Source organism: Gorilla gorilla, chromosome 18 (assembly GCF_029281585.2).
Source record: "Gorilla gorilla gorilla isolate KB3781 chromosome 18, NHGRI_mGorGor1-v2.1_pri, whole genome shotgun sequence".
NCBI lineage: Eukaryota > Metazoa > Chordata > Mammalia > Primates > Hominidae > Gorilla > Gorilla gorilla.
Window position 1 is genome coordinate 29,863,639 of NC_073242.2, and position 24,409 is coordinate 29,888,047.

Below are 24,409 nucleotides of genomic sequence, written 5' to 3' on the forward strand. Positions count from 1 at the left end.
GTGCCTCCCTGGGGGTCTTCAGTCACCCATGGTCCTGGCAAGAGGAGGGCCAGGAGAGAGCTCCACCCACCTGCTGTCCTGCCCATGTGACATCCGCAGGTGCTGCCATGGCCACGACTGTTGTTACACTCGAGCTGAGGAGGCCGGCTGCAGCCCCAAGACAGAGCGCTACTCCTGGCAGTGCGTCAATCAGAGCGTCCTGTGCGGTGAGTCCCCAGCAGCACCGTGCCACCCACCCCGAGTATCCCCTGGGCACCCTGGCATAGCCAGATGACTTCCGTGCCCCTGTTGCAATAACCACTGCTTCCAAGTCTCTATAGACCACCCCTTGGGTATAGCTAATGTATGTGATATTTATTTATTGTTTGAGTCAGAGTCTCTCTCTGTTACCCAGGCTAGAGTGTGCTGATGTGATCTTGGCTCACTACAACCTCTGCCTCCTGGGTTCAAGCGATTCTCATGCCTCAGCCTCCCAAATGGCTAGGACTACAGGCATGCACCATCACGCCCAGCTAATTTTTGTATTTTTTTCAGTAGAGGTGGGGTTTCACCAAGTTGGCCGGGCTGGTCTCAAACTCCCCACCTCAAGTGCTCTGCCCGCCTCGGCCTCCCAAAGTGCTGGGATTACAGGCATGAGCCGTGGTGTCTGGCCCTAATGTGAGTGATCTTTAACACTGAGCACTTGAAAAAGAAAACCCTGAAGAAACCTAATTATTTGATGTCTGGACGACAAGGAAGAAGATAGAAATGGCATCAGATAATAAACAGTGTAAGTGTTTATCAGAAAGGGGCTGGTGGTCGGGAAAAGTAGGAGGATCGCTTGAGTCCAGGAGTGCATCTCTACACAAAAGTTAAAGGATTTTTTAACATTGGCCAGGCGTGGTGGCACACATCTGTGATCCCAGCTACTTGGGAGGCTGAGGCAGGAGGATTGCTTGAAGCCCAGGAGGTTGAGGCTGCAGTGAGCTGTGATCAAGCCACTGCACTCCAGCCTGGGTGACACAGCAAAATCGTCTCAAAAAATAATAATAATAATATTTTACATAACCAACCACTTCTAAAGATTAAAACAACCACCCATGATTAAAAACCTCAGGTCCCTCAAGCAATCATACCAGATATCGAAACAAAGCAATAACATAAGGACTGCAGTATTTATTTTATTTTTATATTATTTATTTATTCTTTGTTTTTGGAGTGTGGGTTTTGTTTTGTTTTTTGATTTTTTTATTTTGTTCTACTCAGTTTTATTCTTATTGCTCAGGCTTGAGTGCAATGGCCTGTTCTCAGCTAATTCAACCTCCGCCTCTTGCGTCCGGGTGATGATGGTTGCACGTCACCGACCCTCCGCCTCTTGGGTTCGGGTAATGATGGTTCCACGTCGGCGGCCCACGGCCTCTTGCGTTTGCGTGGCGGTTCCACGTCACCAACCCTCCGCCTCTTGGGTTCGGGTAATGATGGTTCCACGTCGGCGGCCCTCGGCCTCTTGGGTTTGCGTGGCAGTTCCACGTCACCAACCCTCCGCCTCTTGGGTTCGGGTGATGATGGTTCAACGTCAGCTGCCCTCCGCCTCTTGGGTTTGCGCGGCGGTTCCGCGTCAGTGGCGCTCCGGCTCTCGGGTTTCGGCGACGGCTGCGCGTCAGCGGCGCTCTGCCTCTCGGGTTTCGGCGACGGCTGCGCGTCAGCGGCGCTCCGCCTCTCGGGTTTCGGCGACGGCTGCGCGTCAGCGGCGCTCCGCCTCTCGGGTTTTGGTGATGGTTGCGCGTCAGTGGCGCTCTGCCTCTCGGGTTTCGGTGATGGTTGTGCGTCAGCGGCGCTCCGCCTCTCGGGTTTCGGTGGTGATTCCAGGTCAGCGGCGCTCCGCCTCTCGGGTTTCGGTGATGGCTGCGCGTCAGCGGCGCTCCGCCTCTCGGGTTTCGGTGATGGTTGCACGTCAGCGGCGCTCCGCCTCTCGGGTTTCGGTGATGGTTGCGCGTCAGCGGCGCTCCGCCTCTCGGGTTTCGGTGATGGTTGTGCGTCAGCGGCGCTCCGCCTCTCGGGTTTCGGTGGTGATTCCAGGTCAGCGGCGCTCCGCCTCTCGGGTTTCGGTGATGGCTGCGCGTCAGCGGCGCTCCGCCTCTCGGGTTTCGGTGGTGATTCCAGGTCAGCGGCCCTCCGCCTCTCGGGTTTCAGTGGTGATTCCAGGTCAGCGGCGCTCCGCCTCTCGGGTTTCGGTGATGGCTGCACGTCAGTGGCGCTCCGCCTCTCGGGTTTCGGTGATGGCTGCACGTCAGCAGCGCTCCGCCTCTCAGGTTTCGGTGATGGCTGCACGTCAGCGGCGCTCCGCCTCTCGGGTTTCGGTGATGGTTGAGCGTCAGCGGCGCTCCGCCTCTCGGGTTTCGGCAATGGTTGCGCGTCAGCGGCGCTCCGCCTCTCGGGTTTCGGTGACGGCTGCGCGTCAGCGGCGCTCCGCCTCTCGGGTTTCAGTGATGGCTGCGCATCAGCGGTGCTCCGCCTCTCGGGTTTCGGTGATGGTTGCGCGTCAGCGGCACTCCGTCTCTCGGGTTTCGGTGGTGATTCCAGGTCAGCGGCCCTCCGCCTCTCGGGTTTCGGTGATGGTTGCGCATCAGCGGTGCTCCGCCTCTCGGGTTTCGGTGATGGTTGCGCGTCAGCGGCGCTCCGCCTCTCGGGTTTCGGTGACGGCTGCGCATCAGCGGTGCTCCGCCTCTCGGGTTTCGGTGACGGCTGCGCATCAGCGGTGCTCCGCCTCTCGGGTTTCGGTGATGGTTGCGCGTCAGCGGCACTCCGTCTCTCGGGTTTCGGTGGTGATTCCAGGTCAGCGGCCCTCCGCCTCTCGGGTTTCGGTGATGGTTGCGCATCAGCGGTGCTCCGCCTCTCGGGTTTCGGTGACGGCTGCGCGTCAGCGGCGCTCCGCCTCTCGGGTTTCAGTGATGGCTGCGCATCAGCGGCGCTCCGCCTCTCGGGTTTCGGTGATGGCTGCGCATCAGCGGTGCTCCGCCTCTCGGGTTTCGGTGATGGTTGCGCGTCAGCGGCACTCCGCCTCTCGGGTTTCAGTGATGGCTGCGCGTCAGCGGTGCTCCGCCTCTCGGGTTTCGGTGATGGTTGCGCGTCAGCGGCGCTCCACCTCTCGGGTTTCAGTGGTGATTCCAGGTCAGCGGCGCTCCGCCTCTCGGGTTTCGGTGATGGCTGCGCGTCAGCGGCGCTCCGCCTCTCGGGTTGCGGTGATGGCTGCGCGTCAGCGGCGCTCCGCCTCTCGGGTTTCGGTGAGGGCTGCGCGTCAGCGGCGCTCCGCCTCTCGGGTTTCGGTGATGGCTGCACGTCAGCGGCGCTCCGCCTCTCGGGTTTCGGTGATGGCTGCGCGTCAGCGGCGCTCCGCCTCTGGGATTTCAGCGACGGCTGCGCGTCAGCGGCCCTCCGCCGCTTGGGTTTCCATGGCGGTTCCGCGTGAGCGACCCTCCGCCTCTTGGGTTCAGGTGATGCTGGTTCCGCGTCAGCGGCCCTCCGCTTCTTGGGTTTGCGGGGTGGTTCTGCGTCAGCGGCGCTCCGCCTCTCGGGTTTCGGCGACGGCTGCGCGTCTGCGGCGCTCCGCCTCTCGGGTTTCGGCGACGGCTGCGCCTCAGCGGCGCTCCGCCTCTCGGGTTTCGGCGACGGCTGCGCCTCAGCGGCGCTCCGCCTCTCGGGTTTCGGCGACGGCTGCGCCTCAGCGGCGCTCCGCCTCTCGGGTTTCGGCGACGGCTGCGCCTCAGCGGCGCTCCGCCTCTCGGGTTTCGGCGACGGCTGCGCCTCAGCGGCGCTCCGCCTCTCGGGTTTCGGCGACGGCTGTGCGTCTGCAGCGCTCCGCCTCTCGGGTTTCGGCGACGGCTGCGCGTCTGCGGCGCTCCGCCTCTCGGGTTTCGGCGATGGCTGCGCCTCAGCGGCGCTCCGCCTCTCGGGTTTCGGCGACGGCTGCGCGTCTGCGGCGCTCCGCCTCTCGGGTTTCGGCGACGGCTGCGCGTCTGTGGCGCTCGGCCTCTCGGGTTTCGGCGACGGCTGCGCCTCAGCGGCGCTCCGCCTCTCGGGTTTCGGCGACGGCTGCGCCTCAGCGGCGCTCCGCCTCTCGGGTTTCGGCGACGGCTGCGCCTCAGCGGCGCTCCGCCTCTCGGGTTTCGGCGACGGCTGCGCCTCAGCGGCGCTCCGCCTCTCGGGTTTCGGCGACGGCTGCGCCTCAGCGGCGCTCCGCCTCTCGGGTTTCGGCGACGGCTGCGCGTCAGTGGCGCTCCGCCTCTCGGGTTTCGGTGGTGATTCCAGGTCAGCGGCCCTCCACCTCTCGGGTTTCGGTGATGGCTGCGCGTCAGCGGCGCTCCGCCTCTCAGGTTTCGGTGATGGCTGCGCCTCAGCGGCGCTCCGCCTCTCGGGTTTCGGTGATGGCTGCGCGTCAGCGGCGCTCCGCCTCTCGGGTTTCGGTGATGGTTGCACGTCAGCGGCGCTCCGCCTCTCGGGTTTCGGTGGTGATTCCAGGTCAGCGGCCCTCCGCCTGTCAGGTTTCGGTGATGGTTGCACGTCAGCGGAGCTCCACCTCTCGGGTTTCGGTGGTGATTCCAGGTCAGCGGTGCTCCGCCTCTCGGGTTTTGGTGGTGATTCCAGGTCAGCGGCGCTCCGCCTCTCGGGTTTCGGTGATGGTTGCGCGTCAGCGGCGCTCCGCCTCTCGGGTTTCGGTGATGGTTGCGCGTCAGCGGCGCTCCACCTCTCGGGTTTCGGTGATGGTTGCGCGTCAGCGGCGCTCCGCCTCTCGGGTTTCGGTGATGGTTGCGCGTCAGCGGCGCTCCACCTCTCGGGTTTCGGTGATGGTTGCACGTAAGCGGCGCTCCGCCTCTCGGGTTTCGGTGATGGTTGTGCGTCAGCGGCGCTCCGCCTCTCGGGTTTCGGTGGTGATTCCAGCTCAGCGGCCCTCCGCCTCTCGGGTTTCGGTGATGGTTGCACATCAGCAGCGCTCCACCTCTCGGGTTTCAGTGGTGATTCCAGGTCAGCGGCCCTCCGCCTCTCGGGTTTCGGTGATGGCTGCGCGTCAGCGGCGCTCCGCCTCTCGGGTTTCGGTGATGGTTGCACGTCAGCGGCGCTCCGCCTCTCGGGTTTCGGTGGTGATTCCAGGTCAGCGGCCCTCCGCCTGTCAGGTTTCGGTGATGGTTGCACGTCAGCGGAGCTCCACCTCTCGGGTTTCGGTGGTGATTCCAGGTCAGCGGTGCTCCGCCTCTCGGGTTTTGGTGGTGATTCCAGGTCAGCGGCGCTCCGCCTCTCGGGTTTCGGTGATGGTTGCGCGTCAGCGGCGCTCCGCCTCTCGGGTTTCGGTGATGGTTGCGCGTCAGCGGCGCTCCACCTCTCGGGTTTCGGTGATGGTTGCGCGTCAGCGGCGCTCCGCCTCTCGGGTTTCGGTGATGGTTGCGCGTCAGCGGCGCTCCACCTCTCGGGTTTCGGTGATGGTTGCACGTAAGCGGCGCTCCGCCTCTCGGGTTTCGGTGATGGTTGTGCGTCAGCGGCGCTCCGCCTCTCGGGTTTCGGTGGTGATTCCAGCTCAGCGGCCCTCCGCCTCTCGGGTTTCGGTGATGGTTGCACATCAGCAGCGCTCCACCTCTCGGGTTTCAGTGGTGATTCCAGGTCAGCGGCCCTCCGCCTCTCGGGTTTCGGTGATGGTTGCGCGTCAGCGGCACTCCGCCTCTCGGGTTTCGGTGATGGTTGCGCGTCAGCGGCGCTCCGCCTCTCGGGTTTCGGTGATGGTTGCGCGTCAGCGGCGCTCCGCCTCTCGGGTTTCGGTGATGGTTGCACGTCAGCGGCGCTCCGCCTCTCGGGTTTCGGTGATGGTTGCGCGTCAGCGGCCCTCCGCCTCTCGGGTTTCGGTGGTGATTCCAGGTCAGCGGCACTCCGCCTCTCGGGTTTCGGTGGTGATTCCAGGTCAGCGGCCCTCCGCCTCTCGGGTTTCGGTGATGGTTGCGCGTCAGCGGCGCTCCGCCTCTCGGGTTTCGGTGATGGTTGCACGTCAGCGGCGCTCCGCCTCTCGGGTTTCGGTGGTGATTCCAGGTCAGCGGCCCTCCACCTCTCGGGTTTCGGTGATGGTTGCACATCAGCGGTGCTCCACCTCTCGGGTTTCGGTGATGGTTGCACGTCAGCGGCGCTCCGCCTCTCGGGTTTCAGTGGTGATTCCAGGTCAGTAGCCCTCCGCCTCTCGGGTTTCGGTGATGGTTGCACATCAGCGGCGCTCCACCTCTCGGGTTTCGGTGGTGATTCCAGGTCAGCGGCCCTCCGCCTCTCGGGTTTTGGTGATGGTTGCACATCAGCGGCGCTCCACCTCTCGGGTTTCAGTGGTGATTCCAGGTCAGCGGCCCTCCGCCTCTCGGGTTTCGGTGATGGTTGCGCGTCAGCGGCGCTCCGCCTCTCGGGTTTCGGTGATGGTTGCACGTCAGTGGCGCTCCGCCTCTCGGGTTTCGGTGATGGTTGCGCGTCAGCGGCGCTCCGCCTCTCGGGTTTCGGTGGTGATTCCAGGTCGGCGGCCCTCCGCCTCTCGGGTTTCAGTGATGGTTGCACATCAGCGGTGCTCCACCTCTCAGGTTTCAGTGGTGATTCCAGGTCAGCGGCCCTCCGCCTCTCGGGTTTCGGCGACGGCTGCGCCTCAGTGGCACTCTGCCTCTCGGGTTTTGGCGACGGCTGGGCCTCAGCGGCCCTCTGCCTCTCGGGTTTTGGCGACGGCTGCGCATCAGCGGCGCTCCGCCTCTCGGGTTTCGGTGGTGATTCTAGGTCAGCGGCCCTCCACCTCTCGGGTTTCGGTGATGGTTGCGCGTCAGGAGCGCTCCGCCTCTCGGGTTTCGGTGATGGCTGTGCGTCAGCGGCGCTCTGCCTCTCGGGTTTCGGTGATGGCTGCGCGTCAGCGGCGCTCCGCCTCTCGGGTTTCGGTGATGGCTGTGCGTCAGCGGCGCTCCGCCTCTCAGGTGTCGGTGATGGTTGCGCATCAGTGGAGCTCCGCCTCTCGGGTTTCGGTGGTGATTCCAGGTCCGCGGCCCTCCGCCTCTTGGGTTTTGTTGGTGATTCCAGGTCAGCGGCCCTCCGCCTCTCGGGTTTCGGTGGTGATTCCAGGTCAGCGGCGCTCCGCCTCTCGGGTTTCGGTGATGGTTGCGCGTCAGCGGCGCTCCGCCTCTCGGGTTTCGGTGGTGATTCCAGGTCAGCGGCCCTCCGCCTCTCGGGTTTCGGTGATGGTTGCACATCAGCGGCGCTCCACCTCTCGGGTTTCGGTGGTGATTCCAGGTCAGCGGTCCTCCGCCTCTCGGGTTTCGGTGGTGATTCCAGGTCAGCGGCCCTCCGCCTCTCGGGTTTCAGTGATGGTTGCGCGTCAGCGGCGCTCCGCCTCTCGGGTTTCGGTGACGGTTGTGCGTCAGTGGCGCTCCGCCTCTCGGGTTTCGGTGGTGATTCCAGGTCAGCGGCCCTCCGCCTCTCGGGTTTCGGTGATGGTTGCACGTCAGCAGTGCTCCACCTCTCGGGTTTCGGTGATGGTTGCACGTCAGCAGCGCTCCGCCTCTCGGGTTTCGGTGGTGATTGCAGGTCAGCAGCCCTCCACCTCTCGGGTTTCGGTGATGGTTGCACATCAGCGGCGCTCCACCTCTCGGGTTTTGGTGGTGATTCCAGGTCAGCGGCCCTCCGCCTCTCGGGTTTCGGTGATGGTTGCACATCACCGGCGCTCCACCTCTCGGGTTTCGGTGATGATTCCAGGTCAGCGGCCCTCCGCCTCTCGGGTTTCGGTGATGGCTGCGTGTCAGCGGCGCTCCGCCTCTCGGGTTTCGGTGATGGCTGCGCGTCAGCGGCGCTCCGCCTCTCGGGTTTCGGTGATGGTTGCGCATCACTGGCGCTCCGCCTCTCGGGTTTCGGTGGTTTTTCTGCCTCAGCCTCCTGAGTAGCTAAGGGAGGTGTCTTGAGATTATCATCCACTGAGTGTGGAGCTGAGGGTGGAGGTGAGGGTGGAAGAGGAGTGAGGAGACACTCGAGAGGCATTTCGAGATTATCATCCGCTGAGGGTGGAAGGGGATAGACCAGAAACTCGGCAGGTGTCTTATCATCCGCTGAGGGTGGAGCTGAGGATGGAGGTGAGGGTGGAAGAGGAGTGAGGAGACACTCGAGAGGCGTTTCGAGATTATCATCCGCTGAGGGTGGAAGGGGATAGACCAGAAACTCGGCAGGTGTCTTATCATCCGCTGAGGGTGGAGCTGGGGATAGACGTGAGGGTGGAAGAGGAGCGAGGAGACACTCGAGAGGCGTTTCGAGATTATCATCCGCTGAGGGTGGAAGGGGATAGACCACAAACTCAGCAGGTGTCTTATCATCCACTGAGGGTGGAGCTGAGGATGGACGTGAGGGTGGAAGAGGAGTGAGGAGACACTCGAGAGGCGTTTCGAGATCATCATCCGCTGAGTGTGGAAGGAAATAGACCACAAACTCGGCAGGTGTCTCATCATCCGCTGAGGGTGGAGCTGAGGATGGAGGTGAGGGTGGAAGAGGAGTGAGGAGACACTCGAGAGGCGTTTCGAGATTATCATCCGCTGAGGGTGGAAGGGGATAGACCACAAACTCGGCAGGTGTCTTATCATCCGCTGAGGGTGGAGCTGGGGATAGACGTGAGGGTGGAAGAGGAGCGAGGAGACACTCGAGAGGCGTTTCGAGATTATCATCCGCTGAGGGTGGAAGGGGATAGACCAGAAACTCGGCAGGTGTCTTATCATCCGCTGAGGGTGGAGCTGGGGATAGACGTGAGGGTGGAAGAGGAGCGAGGAGACACTCGAGAGGCGTTTCGAGATTATCATCCGCTGAGGGTGGAAGGGGATAGACCACAAACTCAGCAGGTGTCTTATCATCCGCTGAGGGTGGAGCTGAGGATGGACGTGAGGGTGGAAGAGGAGTGAGGAGACACTCGAGAGGCGTTTCGAGATCATCATCCGCTGAGTGTGGAAGGAAATAGACCACAAACTCGGCAGGTGTCTCATCATCCGCTGAGGGTGGAGCTGAGGATGGAGGTGAGGGTGGAAGAGGAGTGAGGAGACACTCGAGAGGCGTTTCGAGATTATCATCTGCTGAGGGTGGAAGGGGATAGACCACAAACTCGGCAGGTGTCTCATCATCCGCTGAGGGTGGAGCTGAGGATGGACGTGAGGGTGGAAGAGGAGTGAGGAGACACTCGAGAGGCGTTTCGAGATTATCATCCGCTGAGGGTGGAAGGGGATAGACCAGACACTCGGCACGTGTCTTGAGGCTCAGGGAGTTATCAGTTATAGAATGTTGTTGAGTTGGAGGAGGTGGCTGGTGGCCCATCCTGTTTTTTAAAGTTTCAGCTGTGAGGTAGGGCCAGTGGGGCAATCCTGAAGAATGACGATGCTCCGCTGCCGCCATTCTGACCTGTAGGGACAAAGGAGGGAATGTTTTCACACATATCCATTTGATGGACAAAATTACCGCCACCAACACAGTCTGCACCTTCTGTTGCTGGTGATAGATTTTTGCACCTTTCCATCCTCCGGGTTTCAAAATAGCAGTATCAGTGTCATAATATCACCCTTCCACTGAGTACTGCCGACAGCTGGGGGGTAAAGAAAAGTCATTGGGACACACTGTTGTCTCCACATGCCACTCTGTCTGTCTGCAAATGTAGGCAGGCTGGGGTCCTGCCCCAGGGAAGACAGAGTCATAACAGAGTAATAAAGAAGCATGTTTGAGACACAGGAGTGTCTATGTCTATCCTCATTCCTCCCTCACAGCCATCACCAGAGCATGTTTCTTGCACCAGGTCAACAGACAGTAAGAGACAGTAAGAGAGGCATGAAAAGCCCATTGTCCACACATGTTGCAGCTTCTTTTTGGAGAATGTTTTCCAGGCCTTTTATGTTCTGTCTCTGATTCTCAGAACTCTGCAAGGTCAGTGTGACCACCCTGCTCCAAATCTAAGAAAACAGAGGTTTCCAGAGGAAGGAGAAATTGTGCCCAGGGTCACACAGCTTGCAAGAGGCAGAGTGGAAGTTGACTCCAGCTCTGCCTGCAGGACCCTCTCATTTCCCCTCTGTTTCCCTTCTTGACAAAGGATCTTCTTCACTCTGGAGGTGCCACCCATGAGAACAAAGAGCTCTGGAGAGATGTGGATTCCTGAAGAGCTGCAGGGGAACTGGGAGAGGGTTTTCTGACAGAACAATCTTATCTCAAGAAGTCAGTTAGGCATGGCTATAATATTTCTTTTCACTCCCAGGTAATAGCAAATTGTAAGTGCACTAGGACATGAAGAATACTTTTGTCCATGGAAAAATGAGGTGGGAATTCTAAACAAAGCAAGTTTTAAAACTGTGTTTCACTTCAAGTGTACAAGTCCCATCACGTGTAATCATAGGACTCGGCAGCTTTTGAAGGTACAGAGGCCACACAAGAACCAGCTTAGCTGAGCATCATTTAAGGCCTTCATTTGGAATTGTCCCTGTGGGTAATAAGTTACATTCACTCTTCACTAATTTACAGTCAGGGCCCATTTGCTATTACAAATATGGGACCTCTGACACTTAGAATATTAGATCAGGGGCCCCACTGGGTGGGGATGAAAGTGTTTTTGCACAACATGGTTACCAACAGGGATGGGACTGTGATGCTTGTAGGCAGCCTTTCTCTCTGCCATCTCCCTCTGCAGGGCTTGAGCACAGAGCTGTAGGGAGAAAAATGTATCCATGTCCTGACCTGGCAGACTATGTCCAAAAGCAAGGAAAACAAGCAAACTTACCCAGTTGCAAAGAGGCTTTCTTGCAGAAGGGGGGATCTGAAAAAGCCAACACATGAGAAATTGAATGTTGAGAGAGTCTAAGGGCCGTGGCATCATCTGCATCAGCACTGAACTATCCTGCAACTGCGGGGAGGAAGCTCCTTACTTTGCGTTTGTGGTAGTCCTCTGCCCGCCGCCGCAACTCTTGCGCACGTTGAAACATTTTCCTATGGATTACAATCACTTTCATCAGATAAAGCACCACTTTCAGGATGATTTTAAATAATCTGCCATGTTTCTCTTATCCTCACAACTGTACCCTTACACAATCTATCTATACCTAGAAAACGTATTTCAGATGGCTATAAGAGTACAGTCTGAGCCGGTCACGGTGGCTGACGCCTGTAATCCCAGCACTCTGGGAGGGCGAGGCGGATGGATCATGAGGTCAGGAGATTGAGACCATTGTGGCTAATATGGTGAAACCCCTTCTCTACTAAAAATACAAAAAATTAGCCAGGCGTGGTGGCAGGCACCTGTAATCCCAGCTACTCGGGAGGCTGAGGCAGGGGAATCACTTGAACCTGGGAGGCGGAGGTTGCAGTGAGCCAAGATCACGTCATTGCACTCCAGCCTGGGTGACACAGTGAGACTCCATCTCAGAAAAACAAAAACAAAAAAACTGTACAGTCTGATCCAAACTGTTGCTATATTGATTCCTCCTCTTGCTTACTGCCTGCTGACTTCTGAGATGATAGTTTCCTTCCCCATTCTCAGTATATCCCTAATTCATCCTTCATTGAGCATCTTTTATCATAAAGCTGTATTGTCTTTGTATTAATATCCTTACCGTGTTTCACAGGGCAGAAACAGCTGGGCTTATAAACAGGCATAGTCCTTTTGAAGGATGTGGTTGATCCTACAACAACACACTTTCCTAAGGATGACAACAACTCACCCCACCCCTAGAATGGCTGGTATGAACCGAGTTTCCACACAGTCTAGCTGGCAATGGGGTCAGGAGACGTTTTGCTACTTCACATCTTTTGGTCACTGGTAAATATTAAGGTACTTTGTTTTCTGTTTTGTGAACTCTCTCTCTCTCTCTCTCTCACGATATGTCTTCTGACCATTTGTTTCTATTTCTGCATTTACTGGGTCTAAACATTGTACAAAGGTTAAAAACAACACTCCAATGGGCGTTTCCCAGGAGGGTGGGGTTCAGTTTCTGAACTCACTTGTAGGTGTGTATTTCTTTCATATCCAATTTCCCATTTTCCTCTGCCTCTGATACCTACCTCTCCTTTTCTGCATGCTCACATTCTTTCATGCTTAGTTTCCTCAGATTAGAAGGGAGAGAAATGCACACACATGATCCACCAGCCCGTGTGGGATTCCCTCTGCCCTTCTGGCATCTGAAGGCTGTGATTCAAAGATCCCCCCTGCAACCTTTCCACAAATGAACCAACTGATTCTCACAACCGAAGGGAGAATTTACACCTCCCATTCAGGGACAAAAAAAAGTCACACTCTGGCCTGCTGGCAAGTCACCTGTCATTTCCAGCTCATCTTCATAGTTCCATAGTTAGTCCTATTCTTTAGTAAATATAAAGACTATTAAAAGCTTCTGTGAGGTGCACTATGTGTGTTTCTGGGGTCAGTCTTGTGCTTGACACAGTGAAAGCTCATTTCAGTTCTGTGTGAAAAACCAGACCTCACCAATTCATCACAACTAACTCCATCGGAAGCAGAGGATTGCTCCTCATCTGACTCCTCCTGTGTGAGACCTGATTCTCAGTCAGAGGCTGATGCCGGAACTGAGACCATCAGCCAAAGAGAGATCCTTCCAGAATATGGTGTCATTAACCCCGCAGTTCACTACTGCACTTTGCCATGATTCAGGACTGGAACTCTTGTCATCGACTTTAAAGATCCTGGTTGAGAGAAAAGGCAATCTGAAGGCTGGGCGCATCTATTGAATTACAAATGATTGGAATGGCTCCTAAGTCAGGGTGTTATGTCCTGAAAATAGGTGACAATGGCAAACCATCCACCCTGGTGTTGACTGACTTTAACAAGGTTCAGTTCACAGAGATTGAGGGCAGAAAAAGGAAACGGCCTAAAAAGGGTAAGTTTGCTGTGTTGCCCTCACACCACTTGATTCATGGTCCTGATCCTAAGGATCTCACCTGATACTTGGTTTTATAGGAAGGATGTGTAAAATTCCCAGAACGCTAGGAAACAGGGACGAAAACACTTCAAAGAGAAAGTTAATGAACTTGTTTCTGACCACAGGGCATCCTTCAGCACATGCTGTCTGGAGTGGCCTCAAACAAGGAGTGTGTGGTGAGGTGCTGAGAATGCAATGGGAGCAGGGTCCTGTCCCCACGCTAAAGAAGCTCACAGTTTAATGCAAATGAGAAGCCAGTGAGGACATCACTACTCCTGCTGTGCACTTGGGAACTAGAAACATAAAACCTGACTCTGGAGGGAAGCTAAGGAAGCATTCTACTCTTGAGTTGACGTAAGTGCATCTGAAGCTTCTGATCTCCGATGAGAACAATGGGGGACACCAAACAGAATATAAAACCCATGATTGAATACATCAAATTGCTAACATGGCAGTAAACAGACATGAGGTGAAGATGGAGAAGAAGGAAACCCAGGATGAAAGTCAGCCTCGCATTTGGAACCCATTTCCCTGAGTTTCATTGCTGAATTCCAGAAGGAACTACTACTGAGATGCAAAGAAGCACAGCAGCTTTTGCACACATGCGTGGGATTAGAAGGAAAACAAGTGGATTGAGGGTCTGCCAATGAAAGCGACCCATACTGAAGTCCACTGGCTCTGGTTGAGACCCAGAAGAGTCATGCATCAGAATAGAGGTGGACAGGAAATACCCTGGCCTTTGTAGGGACTGAGCCTGCACCGGCGACCTCAATTGCAGCCTGTATGGAGGACCCCTGACCATCCCCCAGAAGTAGACTCCCATCTCTTCTGCAGCAAGATAACATGCTACTAGGCCTCAATTCATTGCTAAATATTTTTTAACAAGTATCTCACATTTAACAAAAAAAGATCAGTCATATGGCAGCAAAATACAATGTAATATGACCAAAACATGAAAGACTGTGAAAATGAATCTGGAGGTGACCCAAGCATTGAATTCAACAATCCAGGCTGGGTGTGGTGGCTCACACTGGGAGGCTGAGGTAGGCAGATCACCTGAGGTCAGGAGTTCAAGACTAGCCTGGCCAACATGGTCAACCCCTATCTCTACTAAAATTACAAATATTGGGCTGGGCACGGTGGCTCATGCCTGTAATCCCAGCACATTGGGAGGCCGAGGTGTGCGGATCATGATGTCAGGAGTTCTAGACCAGCTTGGCCAATATGGTGAAACCCCGCCTCTACTAAAAATACAAAAATTATCCGGGCATGGTGGCATATGCCTGTAGTCCCAGCTGCTCAAGAGGCTGAGGGATAAGAATCGCTTGAACCTGGGAGGTGGAGGTTGCAGCGAGCCAAGATCATGCCACTGCACTCTAGCCTGGGTGACAGAGTGAGACTCTGTCTCAAAAAAAAAAAAAAAAAAAATCGGCCAAATGTGGTGGCACACACCTGTAATCCAAGCTATTCGGGAAGCTGAGGCAGAATTGCTTCAAACTGGGAGGCAGAGGTTGCAGTGAGCCAAGATTGCACCATAGCACTCCAGCCTGGGTGACAGAGTCAGACTCTATCTCAAAATTTAAAAAAAAAAAAGGCTGGCTGTGGTGGCTCACGCCTCTAATCCCAGCACTTTGGGAGGCTGAGGCAGGTGGATTACCTGAGGTCAGAAGTTCGAGACCAGCCTGGACAACATGGTGAAACCCCATCTCTAGTAAAAATACAAAAATAAGCTGGGTGTGGTGGTGGGCACCTGTAATCCCAGCTACTTGGGAGGCTGAGGCAGGAGAATCGCTTGAACCCAAAAGGCAGTCAGCTGAGATTGTGCCATTGCACTACAGCCTGGGCAACAACAGCAAAGCTCCATCTCAGGAAAAAAAAAAAAAAGAGAGAGAGAGAAAGGAAAACCAATGCCAGTACTAGCAACTCCTCTTCCCCCGAAAAAATGACAAACAAGAATGTAGGAAGGGAAAGGAATTATACAGCTTAAACTAATGAAGCAGAAAGGACAAACTCAATTTTGAACCCACTGAATTTGCCACAAATATTGTAGAAAATATTCTCAAGGACTTTACAGTTGTCTACTTTGATTGGCACATGGTTCATACAACAGTATTTGTGTCAAGGCACATCTTACTGTTTTTTGGCGGTCTTCCTCTTTCCATTGAATTTGTAATGATGGTTGACTTTCTTTATGACCTTCATCTTATGGATTTTAGCTTGAACTTTTGTTTCCACCTGTTTCCATAAAGTACAGATGTCTTCCAGGCCAATTTTAATTCCTGGAAAGGAAGAAACTCTTTTCTTTGTGTGCATACAAATGGACCTCAGCCCTTGGTGAGAGTGAGGAGAGGAGAAGGTGAGAAACCTGAGGGCAAGAAGCTGTTCTTTCCCTTTCCAGGGCAAACTCATTTCCACACTATGGGGACTCCAACAGAGCCATACCTTCCTGTCTACTGCGGTTGGACCTCCAGGCTCTCTGCTGTACATCCATGGATCCATCATGTCCATTTCGAGACCGGAAGATAGTCTTCAGGAAAGACCCCTAGGAAATAATAATATAAGAATGACGGCTGGGCACGGTGGCTCATGCGTATAATCCCAGTACTTTGGGAGGCCGAGGCAGGTGGATCACGGGGTCAGGAGTTCAAGACCAGCCTGGCCAAGATGGTGAAACCCCGTCTCTACTAAAAATACAAAAATTAGCCGGGCATGGCAGCGGGCGCCTGTAATCCGAGCTACTCGGGAGGCTGAGGCAGAGAACCGTTTGAAGCTGGGAGGCGGAGGTTGCAGTGAGCCGAGATCACACCACTGCACTCCAGCCTGAGCGACAGAATGAGACTCTGTCACACACACACACACACACACACACACACACACAAGAATGACATGAGGCTGGCACGGTGGCTCACTCCTGTAATCCCAGCACTCTGGGAGGCCAAGGCAGGCGGATCACCTGAGGTCGGGAGTTTGAGACCAGCCTCACCAACATGGAGAAACGCTGTCTCTGCTAAAAATACAAAATTAGCCAGGCATGGTGGTGCATGCCTGTAATCCCAGCTAGTCGGGAGGCTGAGGCAGGAGAATCACTTGAACCCAGCAGGAAAAGGTTGTGGTGAGCTGAGATTGTGCCATTGCACTCCAAACCTGGGCAACAAAATTGAAACTCTGTCTCAAAAAAAAAAAAAAAATAGGCCAGGTGCGGTAGCTCACGCCTGTAATCCCAGCACTTTGGGAGGCTGAGGCGGGTGAATCACAAGGTCAAGAGATGGAGACCATCCTGGGCAACATGGTGAAACCCCGTCTCTACTAAAAATACAAAAATTAGCTGAGCATGGTGATGCACGCCTGTAGTCCCAGCTACACGGGAGGCTGAGGCAGGAGAACTGCTTGAACCCAGGAGGCAGAGGTTGCAGTGAGCCAAGATCCCACCACTGCACTCCAGCCTGGTGACAGAGTGAGACTCCGTCTCAAAAAAAAAAAAAAAATTACATGAACATACTTCACACAACTGAACTGTACACTTCAACACGATTAGATGGTAATTATCATCTTATAAGTATTTTACCACAGGTTAACATGTTTCACAACTTGAAAAGGAAGTAATTACCTTCAGCTCTCTGAGTTCTAGAATTTGTAACATTTCACCCCCTGCTCCTTCCTGATCTGCACTGGAGCATCCTCCTTCTGTCCCTGCTCTACTCAGAGTTCACTTTCCCTTCCCTCACATCAGCTTCCTTGAGGCTGGTTTGAACTTAACGCAAAACATTCTCACTAATGACTGAATTTCCACCAAGATTTCCATGTTTTCACAGTATGCTTTTAATCTTCTAAGATATTAAATATTTGTTCTCATCACAGCGAAAATGCAATGCAAATTCCATCTCAGATGTGGGTCAGATACCTATGAATCTCCTGAGGTAGTCATTGAAATGACTTTTTTCTTGAGATGGAGTGTCACTCTCAACCATGCTGAAGTGCAGTGGCGCTACCTTGGCTCACGGTAACCTCCACCTCCCAGATTCAAGCGATTCTTGTGCCTCAGCCTCCCAAGTAGCTGGGATTACAGGTGCCTGCTACCATGCCTGCCTAATTTTTGTCTTTTTAGTAGAGATGGGGTTTCACCATGTTGGCCCATCTGGTCTTGAACTCCTGACCTCAAGTGATCCACCTGCCTCAGCCTCCCAAAGTGCTGGGATTACAGGCATGAGCCACCACACCTGGCCTGAAATAATAACTTTCAAATTCTTTGTAGAATTTGTTTTTTCCTGATTTCTGCACATAGGATAAAAAAAAAAATCATGTACTAGGATTTCGAGAGAAGCAATGGGTAATCTAAAAAGATGAAAAGAGCAACCATGTCAATCCCACAGCTACTGCTAGATTTCATAGGAAAGGTAGCTGGCCCAGTTTGGAGCTAGGAGAAATGTCAAACACATGAAGAAATGACAAGCAAAGAAATGCCATCACGCATGAATGCTTCATGGCACCCATGATGTCGCTGCTTAGGAGGTAATGGTATAGATGACTAGATGACAAGGACAAAGATGAGAGGTGCGAAGTTGTCCAAGTCCAACAGCTCAACTGAACCTTCCTAAATGGAATTGTTAAAAAGTGGTAAATTTAAAAACTTCCCCTGGCTCACGTGGTGGCTCACGCTTGTCATCCCAGCACTTTGGGAGGCTGAGGCGGGTGGATCATTTGAGGTCGAGTTTTGAGACTAGCCTGGCCAACATAGTAAAACCCCGACTCTACTAAAAGTACAAAAATTTGCTGGGCATGGTGGTGGGCACCTGTAATCCCAGCTACTTGAGAGGCTGAGGCAGGGGAATCGCTTGAAGCCAGGAGGTGGAGGTTGCAGTGAGCCGAGATCACACCATTATACTCCAGCCTGGGCAACAGAGGGAGACTCGTCTCGGGGGTGAGAAAAGAAAAAAAAAAAAAAAAAAAAAAAAAAGCTTTCTCCAATTTATACCGAAAATTCTCTGTTCAGGACTAAGTGGCATAGAGAATGTTAAATGTGCCTAGATATCTTCATAACTCATATATTTTCTGTTTTCTACATATCTTGAAAGGCAGTGCCAAATGACGTGTAATTATCTAGGTGGTAAAACTGAAACATACTTCCTCTTCCCTTGAATATAAAAAAGCATTGTGGTATTAGTACTTTTATCTTGGATCATTGTTCAGAAGGAGGTTCAGCCCCCAGACAACCACATCTTTACTGTCATGAATGGCAAGAGAAAATGTAGAGCTCAACTTACCCAAAGGAAAAAAGGCTCAAAAGACAAATTATGGCACAACTTAGCAGCCAAATTCTTACCAAGTACAGACTTTTGACATACTGATCTCTCTCCAGTTGCAAATGGGAACATGCACTTTGAATGATGTCATTCAAAATTACCCTGCCCAGACACACTTTTCATTGATTCTCTTGGAGGGCAGTTCTAAGAGATTCTCTGGGGCTTTCTCTGCATCATGAGACGCAGTGCACTTCTGCCCTTCACCTTCCGGCAGTTTGTCACCTCGTCCCTATGACCTCAGAGGAACTTTGTCTCAGGCCAATTGTTTGTTCCTTGGGCTCTTTCATTTCCCCTAAAAATCATTTGCTGCCCCTCTAAATGGCCTACATCTCCATCTATCTCCCTCTCCCCTCAGAAGAGGGTGCTCTTTAAGCATCAACCATCCGGCCCTTCTAGCAGTCTCATTTTTCAGCTGGTTCCCATGTTTATGCCTGTTCTATGTTTTTCTTTTCCTGTTAAGCTGTCTGTTGTCAGCTCATTTCTGCAGTGAATCTTCAGAGAGGAGATTGGAAGCTTTCCTTCCACCCATACGATAGAACTATAAAGCAGAAGAGTTTAGAAAGAATTTCCTATTTAAGTGACGAAACCTCATACTCCATTTGTGATAAATAGCACAAAGGTTAAAAAAACTTAGTTTTGACCAAAAGCTCTGTTGACATTCTATTAAACAAACACCGACCTATTTAATTTTCATAATGTAAATGGCAGACATTTTCATAATTCTTATGCTAATAAATCATTCCCCTGATTTTTTGGGTAAAACCACATATTGATAATGAAGTCCAGAAATGTGAATTGTTTTATATAATTTATTCTTATTTGTGATTACAAGCATACATCTACAGAAAGTTAGTATACTCACACAAAGGTAACTTGTGCAGAAGAGAATGGCAAATGTGTAACGTCTCAGAAACCCAATAATGATAATTATCAAATTATCCAATTTTTGTGGAGATGGGGTTTTGCCATGTTGGCCAGGCTGGTCTCGAACTCCTCCACCAAAGTCAGTCTCACGATGACGATAGACAGCCAGAGTATTGATAACCTGGAATAATAACAGTTGAAATAATGAAAAGGTCAATGACACTGACAATATTTCACTCAGAAAGAATCATCCTTAGAAACTGTCAACCTCCTCCAAAAGGTAACCACATCCCTCAGATATCACCGTTGCATTCCACTGCTACAAAAAAGAACAGAAGTTAGAAGTCTCATGTTTTTCAGATGGCTGGTAGTGTTTTTAGGCATTGCAAATGTGGGGTGTTGTCTTTCTTGGTATAAAGCAGGGATATCCAATCTTTTGACTTCCCTGCCTATATTAAAAGAAGCAAAGTTGTCTTGAGCCACACATAACATACGCTAACACTAACAATAGCTGATGATCTTAAAAAAAACTTTTTTTTTTTTTTTGGAGACAGAGTTCCACTCCACTCAGTCGCCCAGGCTGGAGTGCAGTGGTGCAATCTCGGCTCACTGCAACCTCCAGCTCCTGGGCTCAAGCCATTCTCCTCCCTCAGCCTCCCGAGTAGCTGAGATTACAGGTCTCTGCCACCATGCCCGACTAATTTTTGTATTTTTACTAGAGATGAGGTTTCACCATGTTGGCCAGTCTGGCCTTGAACTCCTGACAGGCCATCTGCCTGCCTCGGCCTCACAAAGTGCTGGGATTACAGGTGTGAGCCACCGTGCCCAGCCATTTTTTTTTGTTTTTGTTTTTGTTTGGTGTTTTGTTTTTGAGATGGGGTCTCACTCTGTCACCCAGGCTGCAGTGCAGTGGCGTGCTCTCGGCTCACTGCAACCTCTGCCTCTCAGGTTCAAGTGATTCTCCTGCCTCAGCCTCCTGAGTAGCTGGGAGTACAGGTGCCTGACAATGCACTCAGCAAATTTTTGTATTTTTTGTGGAGATGGGGTTTTGCCATGTTGGCCAGGGTGGTCTCGAACTCCTGACCTCAGGTAATCTGCCCGCCTCAGCCTCCCAAAGTGCTGGGATTACAGGCATGAGCCACTGTACCTGGCCAAAATCTCCTAACGTTTTAAGAAAGTTTACAAATTTGTGTTGAACTGCATTCAAAACTGTCCTGGGCCACATGCAGCCCGTCACTCATGGGTAAGACCAGCTAAGTATAAAGTAATTATCTTTTCTTTTTGTTTGGAGACAAAGTCTTGCTCTGTCACCCAGGCTAGATTGCAGTGACATGATCTCAGCTCACCGCAACCTCCGCCTCCCGGGTTCAAGCGATTCTCCTGCCTCAGCTACTGAGTAACTGGGATTACAGGCGCCTGCCACCACGCTCGGCTAATTTTTGTATTTTTAGTAGAAACAGGGTTTCACCATCTTGGCCAGGCTGGTCTCCAACTCCTGACCTCATGATCCACCTGCCTCGGCCTCCCAAAGTGCTGGGAATACAGGTGTGAGCCACTGCACCTGGCCAGTAGTTATCTTTTCTTTAAAGTTATTTACTTGTTTTTTAAATTGATGTATACCATTGGATGCATTTATTATATATCACATGGTAAAAGAATCCCTCTAAATAATACTTCTCTCTTGGATTATATGAATCTTTGTCATTTAAAGCTCAGCATAAGTAAAAAAAAAAAAATACAATGAAGAGATTACTTCATTCACAAATAAGTATCAAATTTTAGTGCTTAAAAATTAACAAGGTGGGCCGGGCGTGGTGGCTCATGCCTGCAATCCCAGCACTTTGGGAAGCCAAGGTGGGTGGACCACGAGATCAGGAGATTGAGACCATCCTAGCTAACATGGTGAAACCCATCTCTACTAAAATTACAAAAAATTAGCAGGGCATGGTGGCATGCGCCTATAGTTCCAGCTACTTGGGAGGCTGAGGCAGAAGAATCACTTGAACCCGGGAGGCAGAGGTTGCAGTGAGCCGAGATCGCACCACTGCACTTCAGCCTGGGTGACAGAGCGAGACTCTGTCTCAAAAAAAAAAAAAAAAAAAAAAAAAAATTACCAAGGTGGAGATCATGAAAATGGCATGAATAGTGTGGGATTTCTCTAAGATTGTTGATATTAATTCCATTAGACTCTTATGTGAGTGAAGACGAAGACTTGCCCTGAGTAAGTTCAGACAGCTTGTGATAACATTTCTACATCGATTCCTCAGGATTTAACTATATATTCTTGAAAACATCTCAATTTTCAATGTTTCTTTCAAGATGGTGAATTAAACAGAGATAGCCCTTCAACAGGTTGAACTCAGCATATGCTGAGTCTGAAATGGAAATGATGGAGTTAGAGAACCACACAACAATGGTAATGATTTCAGAAACATGGTGTTGAGCAGAACAAAGCAGACACAAAAGAGTACCTATGGCATGGCATGCATCTGTATACGCGAAATTCCAGAATAAGCAAGCTAACCTATGATAAGAAAGAGACTGGCCGGGAAGAGTGAGAGTTCACTTTCTGGGGTGACATAATAGTGTAGATCTTGGCTGCGCACGGTGGTTCACGCCTGTAATCCCAACGCTTTGGGAGGCCGAGGCGGGCGGATCACCTGAGGTCGGGAGTTCAAAACCAGCCTGACCAACATGGAGAAACCCTATCTCTACTCAAAATACAAAATTAGCTGGGAGTGGTGGCACATGTCTGTAATCCCAGCCACTCGGGAGGCTGAGGCAGGAGAATCGCTCGAACCTGGGAAGCAGAGGTTGCGGTGAGCTGATATTGCCCCATTGCACTCCAGCCTGGGCAACAAGGGAGAAACTGTCTCAAATAAATAAATAAATAAATAAAATAATGTAGATCTTGAAAGGGGGTTGGTTTATGCTGGTGTATGTACTTTCCAAAGTTAGTAAACTTACACTTAAGGTTATATATTTTGGCCAGGCGCGGTGGTTCACGCCTGTAATCCCAGCACTGGGAGGCTGAGGCAGGCAGATCACGAGGTCAAGAGATGGAGACTATCCTGGCGAACATGGTGAAACCCCGTCTCTACTAAAAATACAAAAATTAGCCAGGCGTGGTGGTCTACTAAAACTACAAAAATTAGCCAGGCATTGTAATCTGAGCTACTCAGGAGGCTGAGGCAGGACAATTGCTTGAACCCCGGAAGCGGAGGTTGCAGTGAGCCGAGATCTTGCCACTGCACTCCAGCCTGGGCGACAGAGTGAGACTCTGTCTAAAAAAAAAAAAAAAAAAAAGTCATCAAACCAGATGACACAAATCAAATGACATTTCACTTTGTTTTGGTCCATTTTGTTTGTTAGAGACAAGAGTGCAGCGGGGCCATCTCGGGTCACTGCAACGTCCAGCTCCTGGGCCCAAGCGATCCTCCCACCTCAGCCTCTCCAGTAACTGGGATAACAGGTACACACCACCAGGCCCAACTAATCTTTTTTGGAATTTTTTGTAGAGATGGGGTTTCGCTATGATGCCCTGGCTACTCTTCAACTCCTGGACTCGAGTGATCTGCCCACCTCGGCCCCCTAAAGTGCTGGGATTACAGGCCTGAGCTGTGTAATTTCATGCCACGTGACACAGCCCAGTAAAAAGGAAGAAACCCCGCAGTTCCAGCGTCTACTCACAGGGGTGGGCTGATGGCTGATAAATCCCAGCAGGAGCCAAAAGAGGAGCCACCACCGCACCCGCATGTCCTGGTCCTTTCAGGGCGCCCTGAGGCGGCCAGGACAGAGGTGGAGGTGGCTTAGGGCAGGGGGGAGGGAAGGGGACGGGGACCGGGCCGGATCTGAGTTGGGGAGGGGAGGGAGAGGGGAGGGGGAGGGGGAGGGGAGGGGGAGGGGAAGGGGAGGGGGAGGGGAAGGGGAGGGGAAGGGGGGAAGGGGGCTGGTGGGCACCTGGAGGAGGTGGAGGAGGAGGAGGAGAAGAAGAAAGGGGTCTGGGAAAGGATCCGGTTCAAATTAAGTTCTCAAGCGCTGGTGGAAGGTTTAGCTACAGGTCACGGAGAAGATCAGGGAAGCAACAGGACACACGGGGCAAGGGAGCGTGAGGCTTAGGAGCAATTAGAGGGAGACAAAGGTTCTGCTATCCACCAAACCTTCTTCGGTCTGGGCCCTCCCTTAGCAACCCTGGGGCTTTATACTCCCTCTCCACCAATCCCTGATGACCCCGGTGGTGCCTCACAATGGACAATGCCAAGTAGCTCCCGCATCATTCCAATGACCCCTCCCCCATCTCAGTCTCCCACACTCCTCCCAAAGACAGGTCCTCTCTGGAACCTTCACAAACCTGATTTCTGGTCCTCCCCAACCAGCTCCCTGTCCCTGCTTCTGGGCGCTCCTTCCTTCCTGAGCTCCCAGGGTTCCTCAAGGTCACTTTTGGTGACAAAACATAAAAAACAAATGATGGCAGGATGGCAGGAAGAACCTCATACCCAAGCAGGGTGCCAGGTTTTACAGCCTCCACTCAGCCATTCATATCCTAAGCAACAAAACATCAGCAGGATGCGGAAGGTCCCGATAGTAAACCATCTCCATCACATCCATGTAGCCATCCGTCCATCAACCTGTATCTCAGGAACAAATGTAGATACATTCATTTTAAGCATGCATGGTACATTTACAAAAATTAACCTGACTTATTTTGTTCCAGCAAATCTCAATATATTTGAGAGCAATCAAATCACACAGCATGTTTCTGATCATATAACTGTGCTAGAAGTCAATGATTAAAAGCTAATTCAAAATTATTATTTGCTTGGAAATTCAAAGTGCCCTTATAAGACATAAACATAAGAAATAATCCAAAATGAAACAAGATTGCCTTTCAACTCAATGATAAGATCATAACATGGCAATAAAATGTCTCCCTCTGGCCTGGGAATTCCTCTTTGTGGCACAAGGTTGTGTGATCTCAAATCACCCCTAACCCACCTAGACATTTTAACATCCGAAACCGAGTGATGAGGTCCTTATCTATATCATCTTACTGCCTGTGTGTGTGGACTTTAAATTCTGAACCCAAATGAGGGGGAGAAAACCAAGTTGACTTTCATGATTGACCTCTCAGGGATGTCCAAGGAATCTGTGCATTTCAAGAAACAAAGTTCATCAGCTTCTCTCCTAAGGTATTTGCTCACAATACCCAGAGGGCTTGGCAGCATCATGTGTGATGGGTGGGGAGCTCCAAGCAGGTGGGCAGGACCCAGGGGCCTGGTGACCAGGACAGACCCCCACTGTCCATCACCTTTCCTGGCCCTGTCCTCTGCT

At 52.3% G+C, this 24,409-nt stretch overlaps 1 protein-coding gene across 1 annotated transcript; it reads right to left on the reverse strand.

Annotated features, from left to right (window-relative positions):
• Positions 1–1,154: 1,154 nt before the first annotated feature.
• Positions 1,155–23,652, reverse strand: LOC129523555 (serine/arginine repetitive matrix protein 2-like). The gene is given in 9 exon segments (XM_063699581.1): positions 1,155–8,054; positions 8,057–8,831; positions 8,833–9,405; positions 10,766–10,801; positions 10,911–10,971; positions 15,049–15,193; positions 15,357–15,456; positions 19,077–19,259; positions 23,575–23,652. Coding segments are annotated over 9 exon segments (8,700 nt in total). The 5' UTR covers positions 23,638–23,652; the 3' UTR covers positions 1,155–1,290.
• Positions 23,653–24,409: the final 757 nt, after the last annotated feature.